General features: G+C 39.8%; 1 protein-coding gene across 6 annotated transcripts in view; it reads left to right on the forward strand.

Moving 5' to 3' along the window:
- Positions 1-19,835, forward strand: part of GRID2 (glutamate ionotropic receptor delta type subunit 2) — a 755,994-nt gene that overhangs the window by 437,240 nt on the left and 298,919 nt on the right. For all 6 annotated transcript variants that reach the window (XR_012995185.1, XR_012995186.1, XM_076336770.1 and 3 more), the window contains one exon: positions 2,969-3,253. Coding sequence is in view for 4 of the 6 variants with exons in the window: in XM_076336770.1 (XP_076192885.1) it covers positions 2,969-3,253 (285 nt within the window). In the remaining 2 variants the exon portion in view is untranslated. The remainder of the gene's footprint in view (positions 1-2,968; positions 3,254-19,835) is intronic.

The raw sequence follows: 19,835 nt of genomic DNA on the forward strand, positions 1-19,835 counted from the left end.
GTCGCAGTGCATGTCGCCGGGGTTGGAGTGGCCGCAGTGCAAGTGCATGTCACTGGAGTCTGAGTGGCCGCAGTGCATGTCGCCGGGATTGGAGTGGCCGCAGTGCATGTCGCTGGGGTTGGAGTGGCCGTAGTGCGTGTTGCCCGGGTTTGAGTGGCCGCAGGGCCTGTTGCCGGGGTCTGAGTGGCCGTAGTGCATGTCGCTGGGGTCGGAGTGGCCGCAGGGCGCGTTGCCCGGGTCTGAGTGGCCGCAGTGCGTGTCATTTTACTGTCAGAGCCAGAGACCTTCCCTTCCCTTTGAGGGCACTGAATGGTGTTGAACAGGGCTCGGTAGGCATGGGCCAGGCCCCAGCACGTTGCAATGAGCTGCATCTCTCTGGAGTTGCCAGGGTGACAGCATACTTTTTCCAAATATTCTACTAACTTTTCAGGATTCTGCACTTGCTCAGGGGTGAAGTTCCAAAACACTGGGGGTGCCCATTGGCCTAGGTACTTGCCCATCTTGTCCCACACACCCTGCCACTCATAATTATTCAGCCTTGGGGCAGATCTCTGGATGATATTCTTAAATTGCTTACCAACTTTAGACAAAACCGAAACAGTATTCCCAAGAAGTATTAATAGAAGTATCTTAACTGCCCAAGGATGTTCAAAATACTGAAAAATTACTGTAATGAAGGAGGAAACATTATAGAAGAAGGTAGTGACCCTGCCATTCTGTATTTCCTCCGTAAAAAAACTCTCAGAAAAGTTACTGCAATTGCTAGTTGTCTCCACGAAATGATCTCCGTGGTACAGTAACGGCTTCATTGCGAAGTTTACATACCACACTAATGTCAAGGTCAATGTTCTAAAAACAAACCTCACAAGCGAGACATTACTATTCACTGCAGACCACAGCAAACTGCAAAACCCAACACCAATCTTTAACATGTACAGCAGGAAAAAGAGCGCGATGCAGATTATACAAATCAATATCGAGAACAGAGAAACCAACATTGTGACCCACAACTACTAACAGATATAAGTTCTTTAATACACTCCGGTTAACTTGTTATTATCTCAAACCCTTCGAGCCCCACGTTGGGCGCCAAAAAGGACTGTCGTGGTTTAACTTCAGTCGGCAACTAAGCACCACGCAGCCGCTCGCTCACTCCCCCCCACCCGGTGGGATGGGGGAGAGAATTGGAAGAGCACAAGTTAGAAAAACTCGTGGGTTGAGATAAAAACAGTTTAATAATTGAAATAAAATGATAATAATAATAATAATATGATAATAATAATAATAATACACAAAGCAAGTGATGCACAGTACAATTGCTCACCACCCGCCGACCGATGCCCAGCCAGTCCCCGAGCAGCGGCCCCCCCGGCCAGCTTTCCCCAGTTTATGTACTGAGCATGACGTCACATGGTATGGAATGTCCCTTTGGCCAGTTTGGCTGTGCCCCCTCCCAGCTTCTTGTGCACCTTCAGCCTTCTCAGTCGGTAGAGCATGGGAAGCTGAAAAGTCCTTGGCTAGTGTAAGCATTACCTAGCAACAACTAAAACATCGGTGCGTTATCAACTTTGTTCTCATCCTAAATCCAAAACACTGTACCAGCTACTAGAAAAGAAATTAACTCTATCCCTGCCGAAACCAGGACAGCCTGAATGCGGAACTCCATTCCTCACACTGTAACTATTCCCATTTAGATCAATAAATGTTTGTGGAATAAAACATTACTCACTGTGAGTAAGAGCCATATGATACAAGACAACAGGTCTGGTGCTAAAATATGTTTTCTTATTTTGGGGGGAATATATTCTCACATGTGGGTTTCTTGTTTTTGGCTGCACCTGTCGTGTGTGCAGAATATTCCTGCAAAATAAGTAATTGCGCAGTTTAGTATTAGATATGTATATGTAAATACATATTACTCTTTACCATCCCATTACCTAATTTACGTGTGTAAATGCAGGTTAACTGCACGTGTAGCTTTGCCAGTAGCAAATCGAGTATTTCAAAATTTAGCCTTGGGTGTACTCTGGGGAATTATGCTACAAGCCCGTGTTCTTCATTCAAGCTTTCAAGTCTGTTAGAAACCCAATATAAACACTTGAGACTGCTTTATTTCACAGGGTAATCCTTCAAAATTACAGACCTAATCATGATTAATTCTTTTGATATTTATTGATTGCATTAACATTAATCATGATAAACACCTTTGGTATTAATGTGGATGTCATTGGTATTGTACTTCAGACTGTCTGCTGTAACTCAGCCCTCATTAACAGGACCATTAGTTACAAGGGGTTATTTTTTGCATAAACAACTCCATGCCTTTCTTATGGAAGTGAGGAGAGTAAATGTATGTAAACTGTTCACTGAATTTTGAAAACATTTTGCTATTTATGAGACTAGCCTTTTTTTTTTTTTTTTAAAAGAATAAGTTACATAAGATTATTGCATATATCTCTTAAAACCTGAAAGCAACTCATTTTTTGCTTGGACAAGTTAATGTACATAATTATATTCTGTTGTCTTCAAAAGTTGACAGCAAGCCTGAGCTGTTATTTCTTCAGGTTTTCTCTGTATAATGCAAAGATCCTATTCATGGAGCTGTTGTGCTAGACTTTGAAGAGTGCTTATCTCCTTGGGTGGTCATGTTAATTCGGTAGCTGGAATCAGTTCTTACTGTTCCTCAGAAAGCCCAGGGATGGGTCTCATTTTCAAGGGATAATTCATTTCTGGGCAAGGTGGATGGGGCAGTCTTCCAGCTTTGACCATAAGGCAGCTCAAAGCGAATAGAGAAGCCTCGTGATTTTCATGAATTTCAGGTCTGAATTACTCAATGTGCAAAATTTTATCCATATTTCACTTGGTTGAACCTGTTGTGTTTCAATTCCCAGTGTTTGCGTTTCAACAGCAAAGTAGGCCCTGTGCTCTGAACCGCTCTCATCTTGACTATCACTCTGTTTTCTTACAGCTTGTGACCTGATGAACCAAGGCATCCTGGCCCTTGTCAGCTCCATCGGCTGCACCTCAGCAGGATCCCTGCAGTCGCTGGCAGATGCCATGCACATCCCTCACCTCTTCATCCAGCGCTCAACGGCAGGAACGCCAAGGAGCGGCTGCGGGCTCACAAGGAGCAACCGCAACGATGACTATACGCTCTCCGTCCGCCCCCCCGTCTACTTAAATGATGTCATCTTGAGGGTGGTCACGGAATATGCCTGGCAGAAATTCATTATTTTTTATGATAATGACTATGGTAAGTATTTATTTAGCAGGGTGATTTTTGTCAAATCCATAGTTCTGTTGAAAGCAGTCACATTATATCTTTATAGTCTTCCAATAGATTATGTTTTGCTTGTGAACATTTATGGTTCTGTCAGCATTTCACAACACCTCAGAGAAATCTATTTCTAAAATCCATCAACGGTTACAGGTTTATTTGATAATTTCTTTGCTAGAGTTAGCTGATAAATGGAGAACATATCTGGCTTTCTATTCTACCAGTGTTTATGAAGCATAAAAGTGTTTAGCAAGCTCTCTTGTTTTTTGGACTGTAGAAATATAAGATGACACTTAAAGAGGCAATGTGTATGATCTTACATTCTGTAGAATTGTTTCTTGCGTGGTGAATCTCTCCTGTTTATTGGCATATATTTGATAGCCAGGAGCTGAAGCAGTGGTGAATGCAGGACAGAGACCTTGGCAAGAATGAGCTGCTATTCATAAATGTAAAACTTGTAGAGAGAACTTCTGTAGAGTGAAGAACTTGAGGAGGAGGGCCTTGAGAAGACAATGTTCCTCCTTTTTTGAGTTCATTCAGTGTTCCCGAAAGGTGCTGAACTGATGGTGGTTGTGTGATAGAGCAAGTGTGACACAGACGGCAGCAGCACAAGACTGCACCATCCAGCTTGGTGACTCAGTTGAGTTCGGTACAGATATTTTCTACGGCTGAGAGGAGAGCTGGACAGATTTCTGTAGTATAGGTGCATTATCTAACTAATTTTATGATCTTTTTTCTATGGAAAATTGCTCTGAAACCAGACCGCTTTTCTTCAGATGCATCCATTATTCATAAGTAATCATGACTGGTTTGGATGAACATTTTAAAAATTATTTTCAAAGTTAAACCTTCAAGTTAAGGAAAAATGCTCACTTCAGCGATTTGCTGTGCATAATATCTGGTTCATTCAGGTCAGGTGTTATTGATTTTTGTTCCCTGGCTACATAATAAATTCTTAAATTAGAAAGATAGAAAATGATGAATAGGAGAGCTCCTACTTATAACAAAGCAGCACCTAAAAGCACCAGCCATAGGATAAGGAACATGCACATAAAAAACTATCCAAAAAGCTTGCAGCAAAGAGTATTTTTGTTCATGTTTTATGAGTTTGTGCATTTAAGTACCAGTGTACCTATGAAGACCATAATCTTGCCAGCTAAAAGATACCTTTTGCATGTATTTTTGAGTTTAAAAATCTCAAACAAATTTTATAATTAATATTTTTGAATAATTACATTCATAAATACTAGTTTTAAATTATTCAAATTTCATTATTTAATTTGAGAATGCAGTTCAGACACCATGTCATTTTGTCCTTGATTTCTGGGTAAGAATCTCATTATGGTATGACTTATGTAACACAGATGCCTGCCTGCAAGGAATAAGTTTCAGACCAGTAGCTCATTCAGTGACACATCATCCCCAGACGTGACATGTGGCAGATATTAAGTCTTTCCACCAGCCTCTGGCATTCTGACTTCAGTAGTCTACAAGCAATGCCATACTGGCCAAGACAGATTGATAATCTGACTCTGATCAGTGAGCACTATCACGTACATCAGGAAAAGGTGCAAAAAAAATTTCTTCATTTAGTATATACTGAGCAGTCTGTCATCTTTCTAACCACTTGTGTGATTTGGGTATTTTGGGTGGGTTTTTTGTGGGTTTTTCTGGGTTTTGTGTTGACTTTTTTGTTTGTTTGTGTGTGCGCATAGTTTGGGACTAATACCATGAATAGAAAGATTTTAAATGCAACCTGAGTTTTGAGTTATCCTGCAACTCTGAATAGGGCTATAATCTGTGCAAAGGTATAATGTTTCTTTAAATTGTGCTAAATCCTTGATTTCAACAGCCATCCTAGGGCAGCAAGCAGTTTCTATATTCTCTTTATGCTTCCTACAGTTTCTTTATAAAATTTTATGTTGCTGATTTCATTGACTATATCTCCTCCTCCACTTTTAATAAGGAACAAGAGAGCAGAAGTTTCAGATCACCATCTCTAACCTGAGGCCTCTCTTGTTATTTCCATTACCATGAGAGTTGTTCTCTGTCTCTCCAATCCCTCTTCTTGCTCATACTGGAATGCCTCTCTAATTCCTCACTACCCTGTTTCAGGTGAAATCATTAGGCTTGACACAGTATTTTGCCTGTTCTTAATTCTCTTAGCCAGTTTTTGATCTATGGCAGTAGTTTTCCTCGTACCTGCGATGACGTTATTTTCTTAACAGTCCCTAGAGAGCAATCTTGCCAGGAGCTTATTATAAATCTTAACCAATTAAGTTGCTTTTTCTTTTTTTCCTTCTATTTTATTGATATACTCAAAGCATTTCCAGTATGTTAGCAGTGCACGTTTTCTCTTCCCAGGTTCTGTATTGACCAAAGAGGGGCTTGCACAGAGGGAGGGGTGGAGAAATTCAGGGTGTGCAAAGAGGAGCTGGAATCAGTTGTTAATGGATTATAGAGTGGAAAAGTCTGAATTCAGTATTCACCCTGCTTTGAGCAGCAGGTTGAACTATGTGACCTCCTGAAGTCCCATCCAACTCTAATTATTCTGTGTTTCTGTGATGTTTGAGAAAGCCATTCATTTAAATGGGTCTATAGATGTGAAATACTAAAAAAAAAAAAAAAAATTCCCAGCATCAGTTTGGGTTTTATAAATGAGAGTTGGCCCAAGAGCCCCAGAAGAGCTTGAGGAAGGGAACATTACCATTAGCTTCTGTGCCTGTTTTAGAAAGAAATCAAGACTGGGCATGCAGACATGGGGTGGAGGTCCAAGGGTAAGCCATCCCGTTGGTCAAAGTGTCAGTGCAGCTAAGGGTGGTTGCAATTCCCTCTGGAAGATCCTGGTCCCATTCCTCAGCTTGCCTGAGAGGATCTGCCACAGTATGAGATTTATCTCTTCTCTCAGCTCATACAGACCAAAAATCAAATTCTGGTTGGAAGCTTTGCTCAGTTTAAGTGCATGCAGCAGTTAATATTAGAAATTTTAATGTAATATTTAGTATTAAACATTAAAGTAGGTGGGAGATCAACCCTTGCATTAGAATTAGATTCATATTAGGAAGAGATTATTGACATGTTCTGCATAGTCCTCTGCAGAACTGACACTTGTGCAAACAGAGCAATTTCTTGCCCCGGTGGGTTTTTTTTTTGTATGTGATCTTTTGTCCTCAAGGTGTGTATCATACCATTAAGTGATGTCTCCATAGCAGTAAATGGGACTTGAGAAGTAATGGGAATATAGATTCTGATATGTGTTAATCCTTTATTTTTTCCCATTGTTGCCATCTTTTTGTAAGTTAGAAAACATGAAAACACCGTTAGACTGGCTGGTTCCAGCAACCAGCAGAATTCCAATACTTTCCTTTATAAGAAATTATTTTGTGTAGTGATTTAATTTAATGATTTATAACAAAATACTTCAGTTGTATTACTGAAATTATTTCCATTAATAATTTCGCTCTGTGAAAGAAAATGTGGCTTTTGTATTTAAAACAAATTTTCCTACAGTGAAATTGGGCTCATATCCAAAGTAAATACTGTGCTAAACCAGATCCCTTGCACCTTTAAAAGAGGCTGCAACCATTTATGTGTCAATTTATCACTATCATAGTTTTTTAATCCTATGAATTGAATTGCTTTTGATTTTTATCTTGCAGTCTATCATAGATTCCTTTTCATTATCAGAGAGTTAGGGAATGGTTTGTAATTGGAAATGTGTCTTTCTGCAGGGCTGAGAGTTATTTCCCCAATGTTATCCTTTTTTATAACTCCCAAATTCTTCTTTGAATATAAGTAGACAAGTATATTCAGTTTTAACATTTTAACACTTCTTCTATCTAAATGCTAGAAGATTCAAGTCTACTTAAAGGTTCTTTACCAACAAAGAAAGTTAAAGTCTCTGAAGTAAGCAATTCTTCCATTAAGTCATAACCAGCTGGATGTTGAAGAAGTGATGTAGAAATGCATTTCTGAAATAATTGACATCTAAGTTTTTAACTGATGGGTTTTTTCCAAGTAAAATTGTAGGTAGGCTGACTATTCTAACACAAAGCAAAACAAAAGACACCTTGATAATAATCAAAAAAGTATTTTGCTGCTGTTGACTTAGTTAAGCTGAGTAACTAGTGAAAGATTTCAGTAAAGCTGTAGTCTTTTGTCAGTGGTAGAGCCTTGCCAGTAACAAACGTGAAGCTAACACACAGTAACAGTTAATGAGTGAGGAGATAAGAAAAAAGAACATTTTAACTTGAGCAGACTTAGGTGGTGTTTGTTTGTATTTCATTTACTACAATTGTATCTTTACCTTTAGTGTATGAACTCAGATGAACTTGTGAAGATCAGAATGAGATGAGTCGTCTTTTCCCCCATCCTTGCTCTCTGCTGGGATGATCTAGATCAAACTCCAGTGAAAATAGTGCAGTCAGTCCCCTTGTATTCAGTGTGTTTTGCTCCTTGAGGTAAAACAAGATAAAGGCTTGCCCAGGACATGAAATCTGATTTTGTTTAAGAAAATTTTCATATGAGGATATTAAAAGTGTTCAAGGACAATTCTATGCTTCTTCAAATGCCATTAAGGACAGTCTTCTTGCACAGTTAAAGAGTAGGTGGCATGAAATGCAGCAAAATTATGCAGTAGATTGATGCCTTTCTCAACCTGCTATTAAAATTACTATCCACACAGTATGTACAAGCCAAATTTACTTCATTTAAGCAGCCAAATCAGCTCCTACTCTTTTTATTCTTGACTGCTCAGCTCAAACCGTAGAATCACTGTGCTGCAGAGGGTAGCTGTGCATCTCCTTCTTACAAGCTGGTGTAGAATCATAGAATCATTGAGGTTGGAAAAGACCTCTAAGATCATCGAGTCCAACCATCGACCCAACACCACCATGCCCACTAAACCATGTCCCTAAGCACCTCGTCTACCCATGTTTTAAATACTTCCAGGGATGGTGACTCAACCACTTCCCTGGGCAGCCTGTTCCAATGTTCAACCACTCTTTCAGTAAAGAAATTTTTCCTCATGTCCAAACTAAACCTCCCCTGGCGCAACTTGAGGCCATTTCCTCTCATCCTATCGCTTGTTACTTGGGAGAAGAGACCGACACCCACCTCGCTACAACCTCCTTTCAGGTAGTTGTAGAGAGCGATGAGGTCTCCCCTCAGCCTCCTTTTCTCCAGGCTGAACAACCCCAGTTCCCTCAGCCGCTCCTCATAAGACTTGTTCTCCAGACCCTTCACCAGCCTTGTTGCCCTTCTCTGGACACACTCCAGCACCTCAACGTCCTTCTTGTAGTGAGGGGCCCAAAACTGAACACAGTATTCGAGGTGCGGCCTCACCAGGGCCGAGTACAGGGGCACGATCATGTCCCTGCTCCTGCTGGCCACACTATTTCTGATACAGGCCAGGATGCCATTGGCCTTCTTGGCCGCCTGGGCACACTGCCGGCTCATGTTCAGCCGGCTGTCGACCAGCATCCCCAGGTCCTTTTCCGCCAGGCAGCTTTCCAGCCACTCTTCCCCAAGCCTGTAGCGCTGCATGGGGCTGTTGTGGCCCAAGTGCAGGACCCGGCACTTGGCCTTGTTGAACCTCATACAGTTGGCCTCGGCCCATCAATCCAGAGACTGGGCAGTTCTGCCACTAAGTCTCTGAACTCTTCCTTAGGACCATCAGCACCCTTTTCAGTGAAGGCATTTTCAGACTGGACACTATAAATGTGTAACTTATACCTTTGGAAATTGCAAAGTTTAGATTTGTAAAAACAGCCACTGACATCTGTAAACATTTTGAGCAAGCTTTGCCAAGTTATTACATCTTTACTTTATGGTTTCAAGTTCAAAGTAAACAAAATGCAGTTTGAAACAGCAAATCCTGCCTCACCCACAGACTGGCATCTGACAGTGACCAGTCCCTAAATAGTAACATGAAAAAGACCCTTATGCATTCAGTCGCAGAGGAAAACAAATGAAATAGTCATTTGAGATCTGAATGTGTGAGCCCAGGCTATATAAGCAGAGTAATTGACGTAGAATCCCAACATATTGTTGTTTTTTCTCTCTGTGGTGTATCAACAAGGGGCAAGCTGTTGTAATTCATATCTTATTCTTCAGGCAGTTTACAGTTCACTGTATTTTCCAGGAATACATAGATACTTTTCTGTAGTAGTAAATTCTTTATGAAGAAACCAGTCAATCATTGCAAGAACATAATTGTGAATTTTGTGCAATTTACAGCGTAGGTATCTCTGCATTTTTAAGATGAAAGGGAGAAAGTCTAGCTGTTTGAAACATTTATTTTTAATGTTTTCTTGGTGCCAAAGCAGATAGAAAGATTCTGCACTTTATCTAGAAAGGTTGGGGGAATAAGATTATTTCTGGAGAACTAATTTTGTCTTATTTCCTATTCTCTTTTGTAGTGGTGGCAGTAATATTTTAAAACCCTTCTGTATTTTACATTTTTAAAAAAAAAAGTTAAGAAACCCCCCTTCTCTGTCCAAATTTCTGGCCTAACCTTGTGTTTTTCAACCACCATGCCTTTGATATGCAACCATCACTGTCCATTTATGCCGTATTTACTGATTCCAGGACTAAGTTATCTTTGCTTACAGTTTTTTGACCTTCCTACTAATACTATGTATATTTGGCAATGGATATTTGCCATTCCCTTAGGTGGTAATTTAATTTTGACTTCTGTAAAGAAAAGAAACAAAACAAGCATTAAGGCTATGAAGGGGATTTGCTCTGTGAGGCTAAAGGAGACATTCCCATAGCAAATGGAGGTTGAAGAAGTAATTGAAGACCTCACTGAAAGGGAAGGGAGGAGGTTAGCAGTAAGAAAGAGTTTAGAGGGCACCTGTTTCGTAGAAACTTCCTCATAGGTCTCCCCTCTTGCTCCTCAGCATACACAGGGGTTTCAGATTATTTGTGCACCAGGAAAGGATGAACGTACCTGTGTGAGGTACCTGGTCACATCACTAAAAAGATGACTCGAGCTCAATCTGAGGGAAGATTTTGGAGAAAGACAATAAAATACAATCTCAAAGAGGAGAGCAATGAGATCTGTATTACTGAGGATTCCAGCCTAAGTAAAGTCTGTGAAACTATGAAGACAAAAGAGAGCATTCTCCCCATCCCTGCCCCAGGAAGGTGGTTGTTTTCAAATAAATTGAGTGTAATGCTATAGGATGGGAGTACTGTTCTTTAAAGATCCTGGAAAAGAAGGGATTCTACCTGGAACTCAAAAGGCTGAGCTGCTTGCAGAGAGGCTGCCTCCTGTGTTGTAAGAGGGGTGATATTCTGAGATGATGCCCTCTGTACATATGGGCCTGGATTCCTAGTATCTCCTTTAAAAACCATATAAAGTAAGCAATTCCATTGGCACTTTCCTGCATACACATTTTCCAGAAATAAATATATGATGACCACTGACAAAGATATGCTTGAAACCATAACATTTTCAAATCTTTTAAAGTTTTAATGCAAGTTTAATAAAGATTCATAAAAGAATCATACTCTCTTTAATCGATTGCAAATGCTTATAATTACCCTGAGGCTGTTTTCAGCTGCCTGATGACTATAATATTCTCAAGTCTGTCTCCAGACAGTCTTAAAACTCTTTATTACTCATCTGGCTCTTTGCCGACTTGCCATGCTCATTTACTTCACTGTGCCTCAATAAACATATAATTAATTCAAGCTTATTATTGAACTTTTTTTTCATTAGTATTTATTATGTCATCCAGATAAGGAAAGGAACATGTATTTTTCATCTGTGTAACTTTAATGTGGTGCTTAATTATATTGCAAGTTAGCAGCTGTTTGTGAGAACTTTCATAACAACTTGCTTTTGTTGGTTGACATTACCACTGGAAATTGAATATATATTTTGGTTGACCATAAAATTATTCAACTTCTGAGATAGAACTATTCTACAAAATTTCTCTAGTGGAACAATGGCCATGCTTCTGCTTTTTAACCACATAATAGTTGGGGAAATGCATTCCAGGAGCTGTAAGTGAGTATGTAGAAAGGTAAGAGAGGGTTTGTCATTCGCTCATGTTGCTGTCTTTAAGGATGGAATGGATAAAGTATACGAAGGCTTGGCCTGACAGCTATCTCTGTTGTGTTAGTAAGGAAGGAAGACCAAATTTTTTATTATATCTAGAATTTCAATGCTGAGGTCAAAATAAAACTGTTGATGTTCTCCTAATATCTGTGTAATGGGTTGTCGCTGTAAATGAGGTGCTATCTCAGGGTTTTGCAGAGATCTGAGATTTCTTTTGTATATGCACAGTCTGCAAGTGTCAGAAGAAAAGTGAATTATTTCAAGAATATTTGAATACCTGAACCTTGCACTGATCTCCACTATTGTTTGCTAAGTATTTTTCAACTCTCAATGCATTGTTTTAATATCTTCTCAGAAGTATTAAAATTGAGTTTGTAAACTGATATTTTGGTAGCTAAATAAATGAACAGTTATCAAAAGAGGAAACTATTGAACAAAGTACTTTGTGGAATGGAAGAAATTATATCACCATTGGAAAAAAGGCATGATAATAATAATAAAAAAAGGCATAATAATATCGTAAATGTCAGGTAGTATCATAAATTGGAAAGAAAACTTCTCTCTGAGAGTTTTAACCAGTCAAGAAAAAGAGGAAGCAGGGAGACAGGAAGAAGCTAGAAGATATTTATTACAGTATTTCTAAATCTTAGTTTACCAGCATTGCTTTTGTAGCTTGTGTTCTTCACAGCACCAGTCCACTCATAAAATATTCCGGTTCCTATATTGTAAACTTTTAATCAACTGAAAAAAATTATTGAGGAGCAGATTGATGCACAGTCAGAGAACAATTTGTCTTAAGTAAGATTATAACACACATAGTCACACTTGGTTTATTACCAGGAAGTCTGCAAGGACAGTCACTTTGCTGTTCCCCACCACCTCCTTGAAAAAGGATGCATGGTTCCTCATGCTTATAAAAGCCAACAGGGAGCAGTAGGGACCTACAGGGAGATTTGGGGTATCATACAGACAGAAGTATAGAATACTTGCTGTTAAATAAAGGCATATATCTAGGCGGAGATATGGAGCTCTGTTGCACAGCTGTATAGGATTTAAGTATAATTTTTCAAGTTTGTCATGATTTTTAACAGGAGAGTAAATGCTGAAGATAAACAGCGCTGGGCTTTAAGCCATTATCATCTTTGGAGGCACTAGGCAGGGAAAATTTATTTCTTTGCAAGAGGTTGTTTTACTCAAAGGCAACTCCTAGAAGCCTTTTGGAAATCTCTAATGCAAACTGTAGTCAAAAAGAAATTGAATGAAGAGGTAGAAAGCAGGTTACACAGTCAAAGGTATGTGATTATAGAATTTATTGGCTTGTCAGCCTCCACAAGTGAGGGGCGATCACAGTCTGACTCCCTTTCTATTTTTGAGAAGCTAAGGTAGCAGCAGATGCTTTTAAGGATTAGTTCTAGCTTCAATTCTATTTATCTTTTTTTATCCTTTTTTTTTTCCCCTTCCTTTCCAGTTAAAAAACTGAGAAACTCAAAAGAAAAATCTTGTGTCAATCGCCAGTAGGGTTGGAAACGTAAGTCTTGCAGGATTTGAAAACTGGAAAAGTTACTCTCTCGCGCGCAGCATTGATTCAGCTACTTAGGACTATCTATATTGATTTTTCTTAATTAAAGTATAATCTCTAATAATTGATATATGGCAGGAAACAAAAAGTAGCTAATGTAAATGACATTTAGACGATCCTTTAAAATAAGGATTACATAGACATTTCAGTAGTGCCACAATAGTTCATGTCAAACAACAAAATTGAAGTTACATGTTTTTATTATGGTTTGAAATGGAAACATCTTCAAAAAAGAAAAAAAAAAACTATGTAAGTATATTTTTCTTCCTTTTTCTCAACTGGCTGATATTAAGAAATTTGAGGAAATTTGTTGTCTTTTTTTCGGATGTGTGAAATTTCAGAAAATTGCAAGCAAGGCAGGAAAAAAGAGTCATTCTTACCATTTACCTTTACCATTTTCTGTTTCCCCCAAGAAATATCATCCCCACTTGCTAGGTTCCAGAAATTTTGATAATATAAATGAGATTTCATATGTAATTAAACATTTGAGCTTAAATTTATTTATGAGTTTGAACTACTGCTATATTCTCTGAAGCTAGATCATCCAGCTGAAACAGTTCAGGTAACTGCTCCCTCTCAGTTCCCAAATGCTAATACGAAAGAGCTATGTAGATGGTTTTTTTGTTTATTTTACTTTGGAGGTTCACTGAATTACATATAAGCTGACTAATGAGAGGGAATCCCACTGCTGTGAAAGTAGGATGAAAGACTGTTATTGAATCATCATGCTAAATTGTTGTTTTCCTCAGTCTAGATCCTAACCATGTTAATAAATATCAACACATGCACAGGAATGCGAACACTTTGCTCAAGGCTTTAAGCAAAGCAGTGGCACCATCAGAGTCTGGCCAGAGCTGCACATCTCCCTTGTGTGCAGTGCATTTCCATAATTAATAGTTGCTGTCATGTTAGCCATCATTGTGTAAGGAATAATCACTGCACTAGACTTATAAAGCTTTCTTGATAAGAATTTGAACGGTGTCATTTGTTATACAATGGTTTTTCTCATCAACTGTGCAAATAAAGTGGTCTTTTGTGTAAATCAGCCAGTGAATATTTGACAGGTGCATTCACCTTTACTGCCACAGCTGAATCAGTTTGTATTTATCATCTAGATACTATGAAGAAAATGTTCTCAGATCTGAAATGGTATCAGAGGGAGGATGAGCTAATGACTGTAAACTAGGTTTGAGATAACCAGTGCTGAGTAACAGTGAGCGCCTTGTAATTTAGGTGGAATACAATGATAGAGGTGGATAGATTAATTTATTACCATTGGTGAACCGTGCCATCTTTCTCTTCTCCTGGTCGTAGTGTGATCTGAAATTTTTTTAGAAACTTTTTCATCTACTTCTAACTTGTACATTTCTCATTTTTTAATAAGGGTGGAAGAGGTACTTAGCATGTGAGTTGTTTATTTGATATTTGCTGTATATGTTATACAGCTTATAAAATCTTCACTGCATATACATACTGGTTTTCCTATACGAGATGCCTGAACCCCAGCGTATTTTGTTCTAGGGTGTCCTGATCATTAGACTTTCCCCAAGATGGATTAGGGGACTTGCTCCCTCTGAAATTATTCCTCCGCATAGAAACACAGATGGCAAAGGAAAGTTACATAGGGCCAGAGAGAACAAAGAAGTGAGAGGAACATCTGATCCAGTGATAAAAAAACCCATGTGGGAAGGACCACGTTTATTTTTTTTATATTAAGATCAGGTCGTAGAAGTCAGGAATCTTCTTGTACGAGGTGTATCACATATACAGTGTAGAGACGTCAATGAAAAGAGAGCAAAGACACAATTTCTCCTGTAATCTGGTGTCAAGTAAAGCTGTGGATTTTAAATCCTCCTGATCTCCTGAAAATACCGGCTCCTTTTTCCTATCACCTGGCTGTGCATATTTTCTGCCATGCAACTGCTGAGCTTTCCATTAAATGGTGCTATCGATTGTGTTAGGTGACGTCTGAGTGTTCCTGCCGGGTTGGTCATTTAAGAAGATTTAGGTATAGGACCCGTAGTCTGTGAAGGCTGCTTAGCTCTCCTCTGGGCATGCTCTGCAACAGCGTTTAAGATACTTACCCATTTCTTGTGGTTTCTCCAGTATCGAAAAGATTGTTCAATGAAAAGATGGTGTGGTTTTAGGTGCTTGCACTCGATTTGACTTGCGCTTCATTTCCTAAGTTTTTTCTTAGGTCAGGTCCACAATAACTGACATAGTAATGACGAGTCTGTGGTAAAGCTGGCACCTGAATTCAGATCTCAGCTTGACTCATGTCATGCATTTGAATATATCAGTCAGGTCTTCAGAGCTCAGGAGGCCATGGGCCTTGTGCTTACCCACGCAGGATGCTCTGCACGTGCACCTCAGCTGCGGCTGCAGCCAGTCTGGTGTGTCCAGTGTTGGACCTTCTGTGCACCGGCAGTGCAGAGCATAAGATCTTCCTATAGACCTCTGCCTTGTGGTGGCATGGTTATTTATGGGTAGTCAGGCAAGGTCATTTCCAACAGAGTTCTTGATAAATTTTGCTTGCCTTACTCTTTGTTTATTAGACTTTCCAAGCCAACTTCACAATCTCTTAAATTGGTCACAATTTTGATTAAAAAGAGAATGTTTGGTAATGTTTCATTTGAATTTCCAGCCTGGTTTACCCCTATAGCTGATGCTGAGTATCTGCAGAATGGTACTATGTTCTTGGAAGTGATGGCTGTACAGTGAAAAAAACAGAAAATGTAATACTAACTAATAGTGACATGAGTTGGGAGAGGATAGCAACTTTGGCTCTAGCATTGGTCTGTCTCTATATGGTAACTTTGGCTTTCATCAGTAAGGAGGATAATTAATACTGGTGATAATGGGCAGCTCTTCTGCATGTCTGGAAATGACCATGACTCATCTGATTTAAACAGAAAACAGAAATGTGTCTTCTGGCTGGGCAACAGGTTGGCTAGCAAATTCAGGGCGAGAAACACCTGTGTTCCAGACATGAACAGTCCTGTGTCTCCGCAGCTGAGCCATCTGTGCCACAGGTTGCTTGCCAGATTTTTCTGCAGAAGGAGTTTATCTATTAGATGATTCCACAGTGCAGTGTGGATATGTGCCACTTTCAGACAATCCACGCAGGAAAGATAATGCTGCCCATTCAGTGGCAGCATCTGTTCTTTGGCATACGCTTTGAATATGATCACTGCTAGCGTCTTGCCGCTGAAATATTGGAAGCACCATCATGATTTAAATAGCATTTAAATAGCAGGGTGTTTTTATGTGCTTTCTGCTGTTTCATAGCAGCAGGTGAGCATCACCAGTATCTCCATTCTTCTACTGGGTAAGCTGAGGTATAAGCAAAGTCTGTATGTATTTCCTGCCCACAGCTTTGTGTTGTATCAATGCCAAAGGCAGAAGTAGCAAAGAAGTTTTATGAATCCTGGTTTGGTATCTTTTCCATTAGAATGGTGCTATTTTCCTAAAAGCGTATCACACAGATACCATACTGTTGGCATGGTCACCTAATAAATGTAGAACTGTAGAATAATACTGGACCTCTATCCCTTTTGGCCCTTCATTTGGTGAAGATTCAGTATAATTGTTCCATTGTTTATATTTGCAGATATTTGTGGTGAACAAAGCCATTTGATCCCATAATCTGGCTTCTGGGACAACACAGATTATACAGAATATCAACCAATAACTCCAGTGTGTTTATAAATTCAGGTCAAGTGAAATTACATTCTTGTTTTGAAAGGACAAATAAAACTTTGGTGGTTCCTGCCTACCCTGTTCTGGTGTCAGAGAAGAATTTATGGATTTATGCTATAGAATTTAAGTTTTTAAAAAGGCTTTCATAGCCTAAGTAACTTTTTCCCCTGATATTTTGATGGTGTATCTAGATCCCATCTACATGTGTTCCTTGTACATCAATAATTTTGACTCCAACTGGTCAGTTTTATTCAGTTTTTATTCCATTTGTCTGGACGTTGAGTCACTCTCAGAGTGGGTGAGCCTCAGGAACTGTAGAACGAAGGGGTTAAAGTGGAAAGAAGTTACTTTATCATTTGCATAAAACTAGGCATATTTGTTAACAGTTCAAATAATCTTGTTGCTTCTTAAATTGGTATTTAAAGTGCCAAAAAAAATTCTAACATCTCTGATTAGACTGAATTTAATTTTCCTGATTTAGCTATTAAATAGAAGCTGTAATTAGTATCTGATTCTCTTATGGAACTTTATTTTTAGGGTAAGGCTGTACTTTATTCGTGTTTAAACTATTCTTCAAGTGTTTAGTAATACTGGTATTTCGGCAGTGTCTGAAGATGGGGTTGCAGTGCTGAATGCCTAAAATAGCTTAAATGCCTAAAATAGAATTTCTTTCCAGTTCATGGTATTTTAGAGCTCTAGACAAGAGACCCAACTTGCTGATTGTGACAGTCCAACTTCCAAGACTAATCCTGTTTGAATTATTTTTGTGGACTGTTTGATTATAAGCTATTACATGGCTACTTCTTTATAATTTGAATATCTCAGTAATCTGGTGCCAGAGGAGGATGGCTATCTGTAATACTCTCTAGTTAGTACATCTCTGCTGGGGAGACAGGCAGAGCGTTTTCTCTACCATGGAGACTGAACTTTGTTTTCCTTATGCTACCGTTTGTGGCCAAAAATAAGAAGATCAAGGTGTGAATGTCTAAGCCTCAGGTCTTCTTGATAGGGCTGCTGGACTTCTGTGAAACCCAGAACTTCTCAGGTAACTTATTTTGCCATAACCTGAAGTCAAATGCCAAAATCACCTGTGTTTGTCAGAACGTTTAAACTTCAGAGTATGTTGGGCCCCCCAAATCCTCAAATGTATCACTCAGTAAAAAGATTATTCACTAGGCTTGGAAAAGAGGAAAGCTTGAATTTAGTTTTGGTAGTTTTTCCAGCAAAGTCAGCATAAAGATTTCTAGCTCGGGTATTTCCAGCTTTTCCCTGAAGGCCCATCAGGTCTGGACACTGGAGTATTCCTGTCAGGCTCCCTTTCGGCCGTGGTTACTAGCCAGACCTTAGTTGCATTGATCTTATACTTTCATCGTTATAGTTCCCATGTTAAATCCATGTGTAACATCTCCATAATCTTCTCAAGGGTGTGTCACACAGGTTTCTCTGTCATGGTGCTGATGCTTTGCTGGGGGTGGGGAGTCACAGAATTCTCCCCCTGCATCGTGGACGTCCTGCCACGTTTGCCTCATATTTGCAGGACTGACCACAGCTGAGTGCTGGTAGTACTGCTCTCGCGATGGCTAGCGGGGAGTGTGGGGATGTAGGCAGTTTTGGGGGAAAATTTTAGACTTCTTCACAATATTTTTCTCAAAAGGAGTGATTTTCATTATTTCCTCTGGTCTTAAAATAAACTTCAGTTCCTCTAAAAGCTGTCACCTGTCAGTGTACCCCAAGAGAATGTAGCTACTGGAATCCCGATAAAGTAAAACAACAGCTACATGCTCCACTATTCTCTGTGGTTTATCTTGGGGTTACCCTGAGCTGTTATCACAATGCGCCAGCACGGTGTCACTTGTAACACCTGCAAAATAGACCATCCTAAGGGCCAGCAAAGAGCCCTTTCCTGGTAGATTTTATGGCTGTTTGTGTAACATCTATTCTATGGCTTAGAGTCTGTCATGCTCAGGCAGCCCTCCAGTCTGCTTTCAGTCTGATTTTCCAGCCTTTGCTGTCCTCTCGTATCACGTGTGAGCTGCATCTAAGGTGCTTCCAGTAGTATGAATGCTTTTGAGATTCTCCATCCCACGTTAGGATTAAATAGAGCCTTCCATCCCCCCGGATAAGAAGGGCAGGGAGTAGGAGAAGATGATAGGTGATGATGAAAGATCTCAGCCAAGCAGTTGTGAGAATCTAATTGGAAGTTTTCTCAAATATAAGATGTTTCACGAAGAAAGACGCATGATCAGCCTGTGGCCCCAGGTCTTACCATTCCCCTGGAAAATGAGTGATCGAGACAAAGAACTGATAGAGCACCAGGGATGTAGGAGGGAAGCAGAGCAGGAACTGCCATCCAACAGGGATGGCATTGAACACCACACGCCTAGGAGAGCCCAGATTTGGTATTCTAATGGGATAAATATTTTTTTGGTGGGTTTTAACCACAAATGCCCTCCTAAACCTGAGGAACCTTTATTTTCAAAGAAATGTTTCTTCAGATACTCCTTTTTATGTTGGGTTGCTGGTTTCCTCTCCCCCCACCCCCCAAACTAATGCCTGTGTCAGACAGTGTCTGTTTTGTTGGCTCTAAGGCTGCATCTTGTTCCTCTAAATGAGATCAGATGGGTGTGCAGGAGCCTGGCATACCAGCAGGGTAGGAAGGTTTTCCTGCTGAATGTCCTCTGGGAGAGCAGGTCTGAGCGACTGCCAGGGAGAGGAATCACATCAGGGAACTGGTGATTTAGCTCCAGAAAAAAGACTGAGAAACTGCAGTGGTGAGTAGGGGTCAGACAGCGAGGACTCAGTGAGGCTGGAGGGATTTTCCTGAGGTCCAGGAGACCCTGCTCTGACTTGTGAAGTCATTGAATAATTTTAAATTTTAAGCTCAAAGTTTGGTTTTTTAGATAAAGCCATTCAAAAAAGCAGGGAAAAACAAACAAACAAACAAACTTTTTGCTCACTCTTGTGGAATTCACTACTGGAAAAGGCCTTTCAAAGGCTTGGGCCAGCTTGAGGTAGCATCACAATGTGAGAGTATCCAACCATTCCAGTTTGGAAGAGACATTAAAGTTATTACAAGCTAGGTGGTGAACACAGTCAGCATTTTGCTGATCAATTCTTCCTTTCCAAGTCATTTTTAAAGAAGGATTTACTCAGAGTGAGCCAGAAAGCTCTGCTAGAGCAGTTTGCTATGGAAGAACTTGTTAAATTCAGCC

The sequence above is a fragment of the Aptenodytes patagonicus genome, chromosome 4 (assembly GCF_965638725.1).
Source record: "Aptenodytes patagonicus chromosome 4, bAptPat1.pri.cur, whole genome shotgun sequence".
Classification (NCBI taxonomy): domain Eukaryota; kingdom Metazoa; phylum Chordata; class Aves; order Sphenisciformes; family Spheniscidae; genus Aptenodytes; species Aptenodytes patagonicus.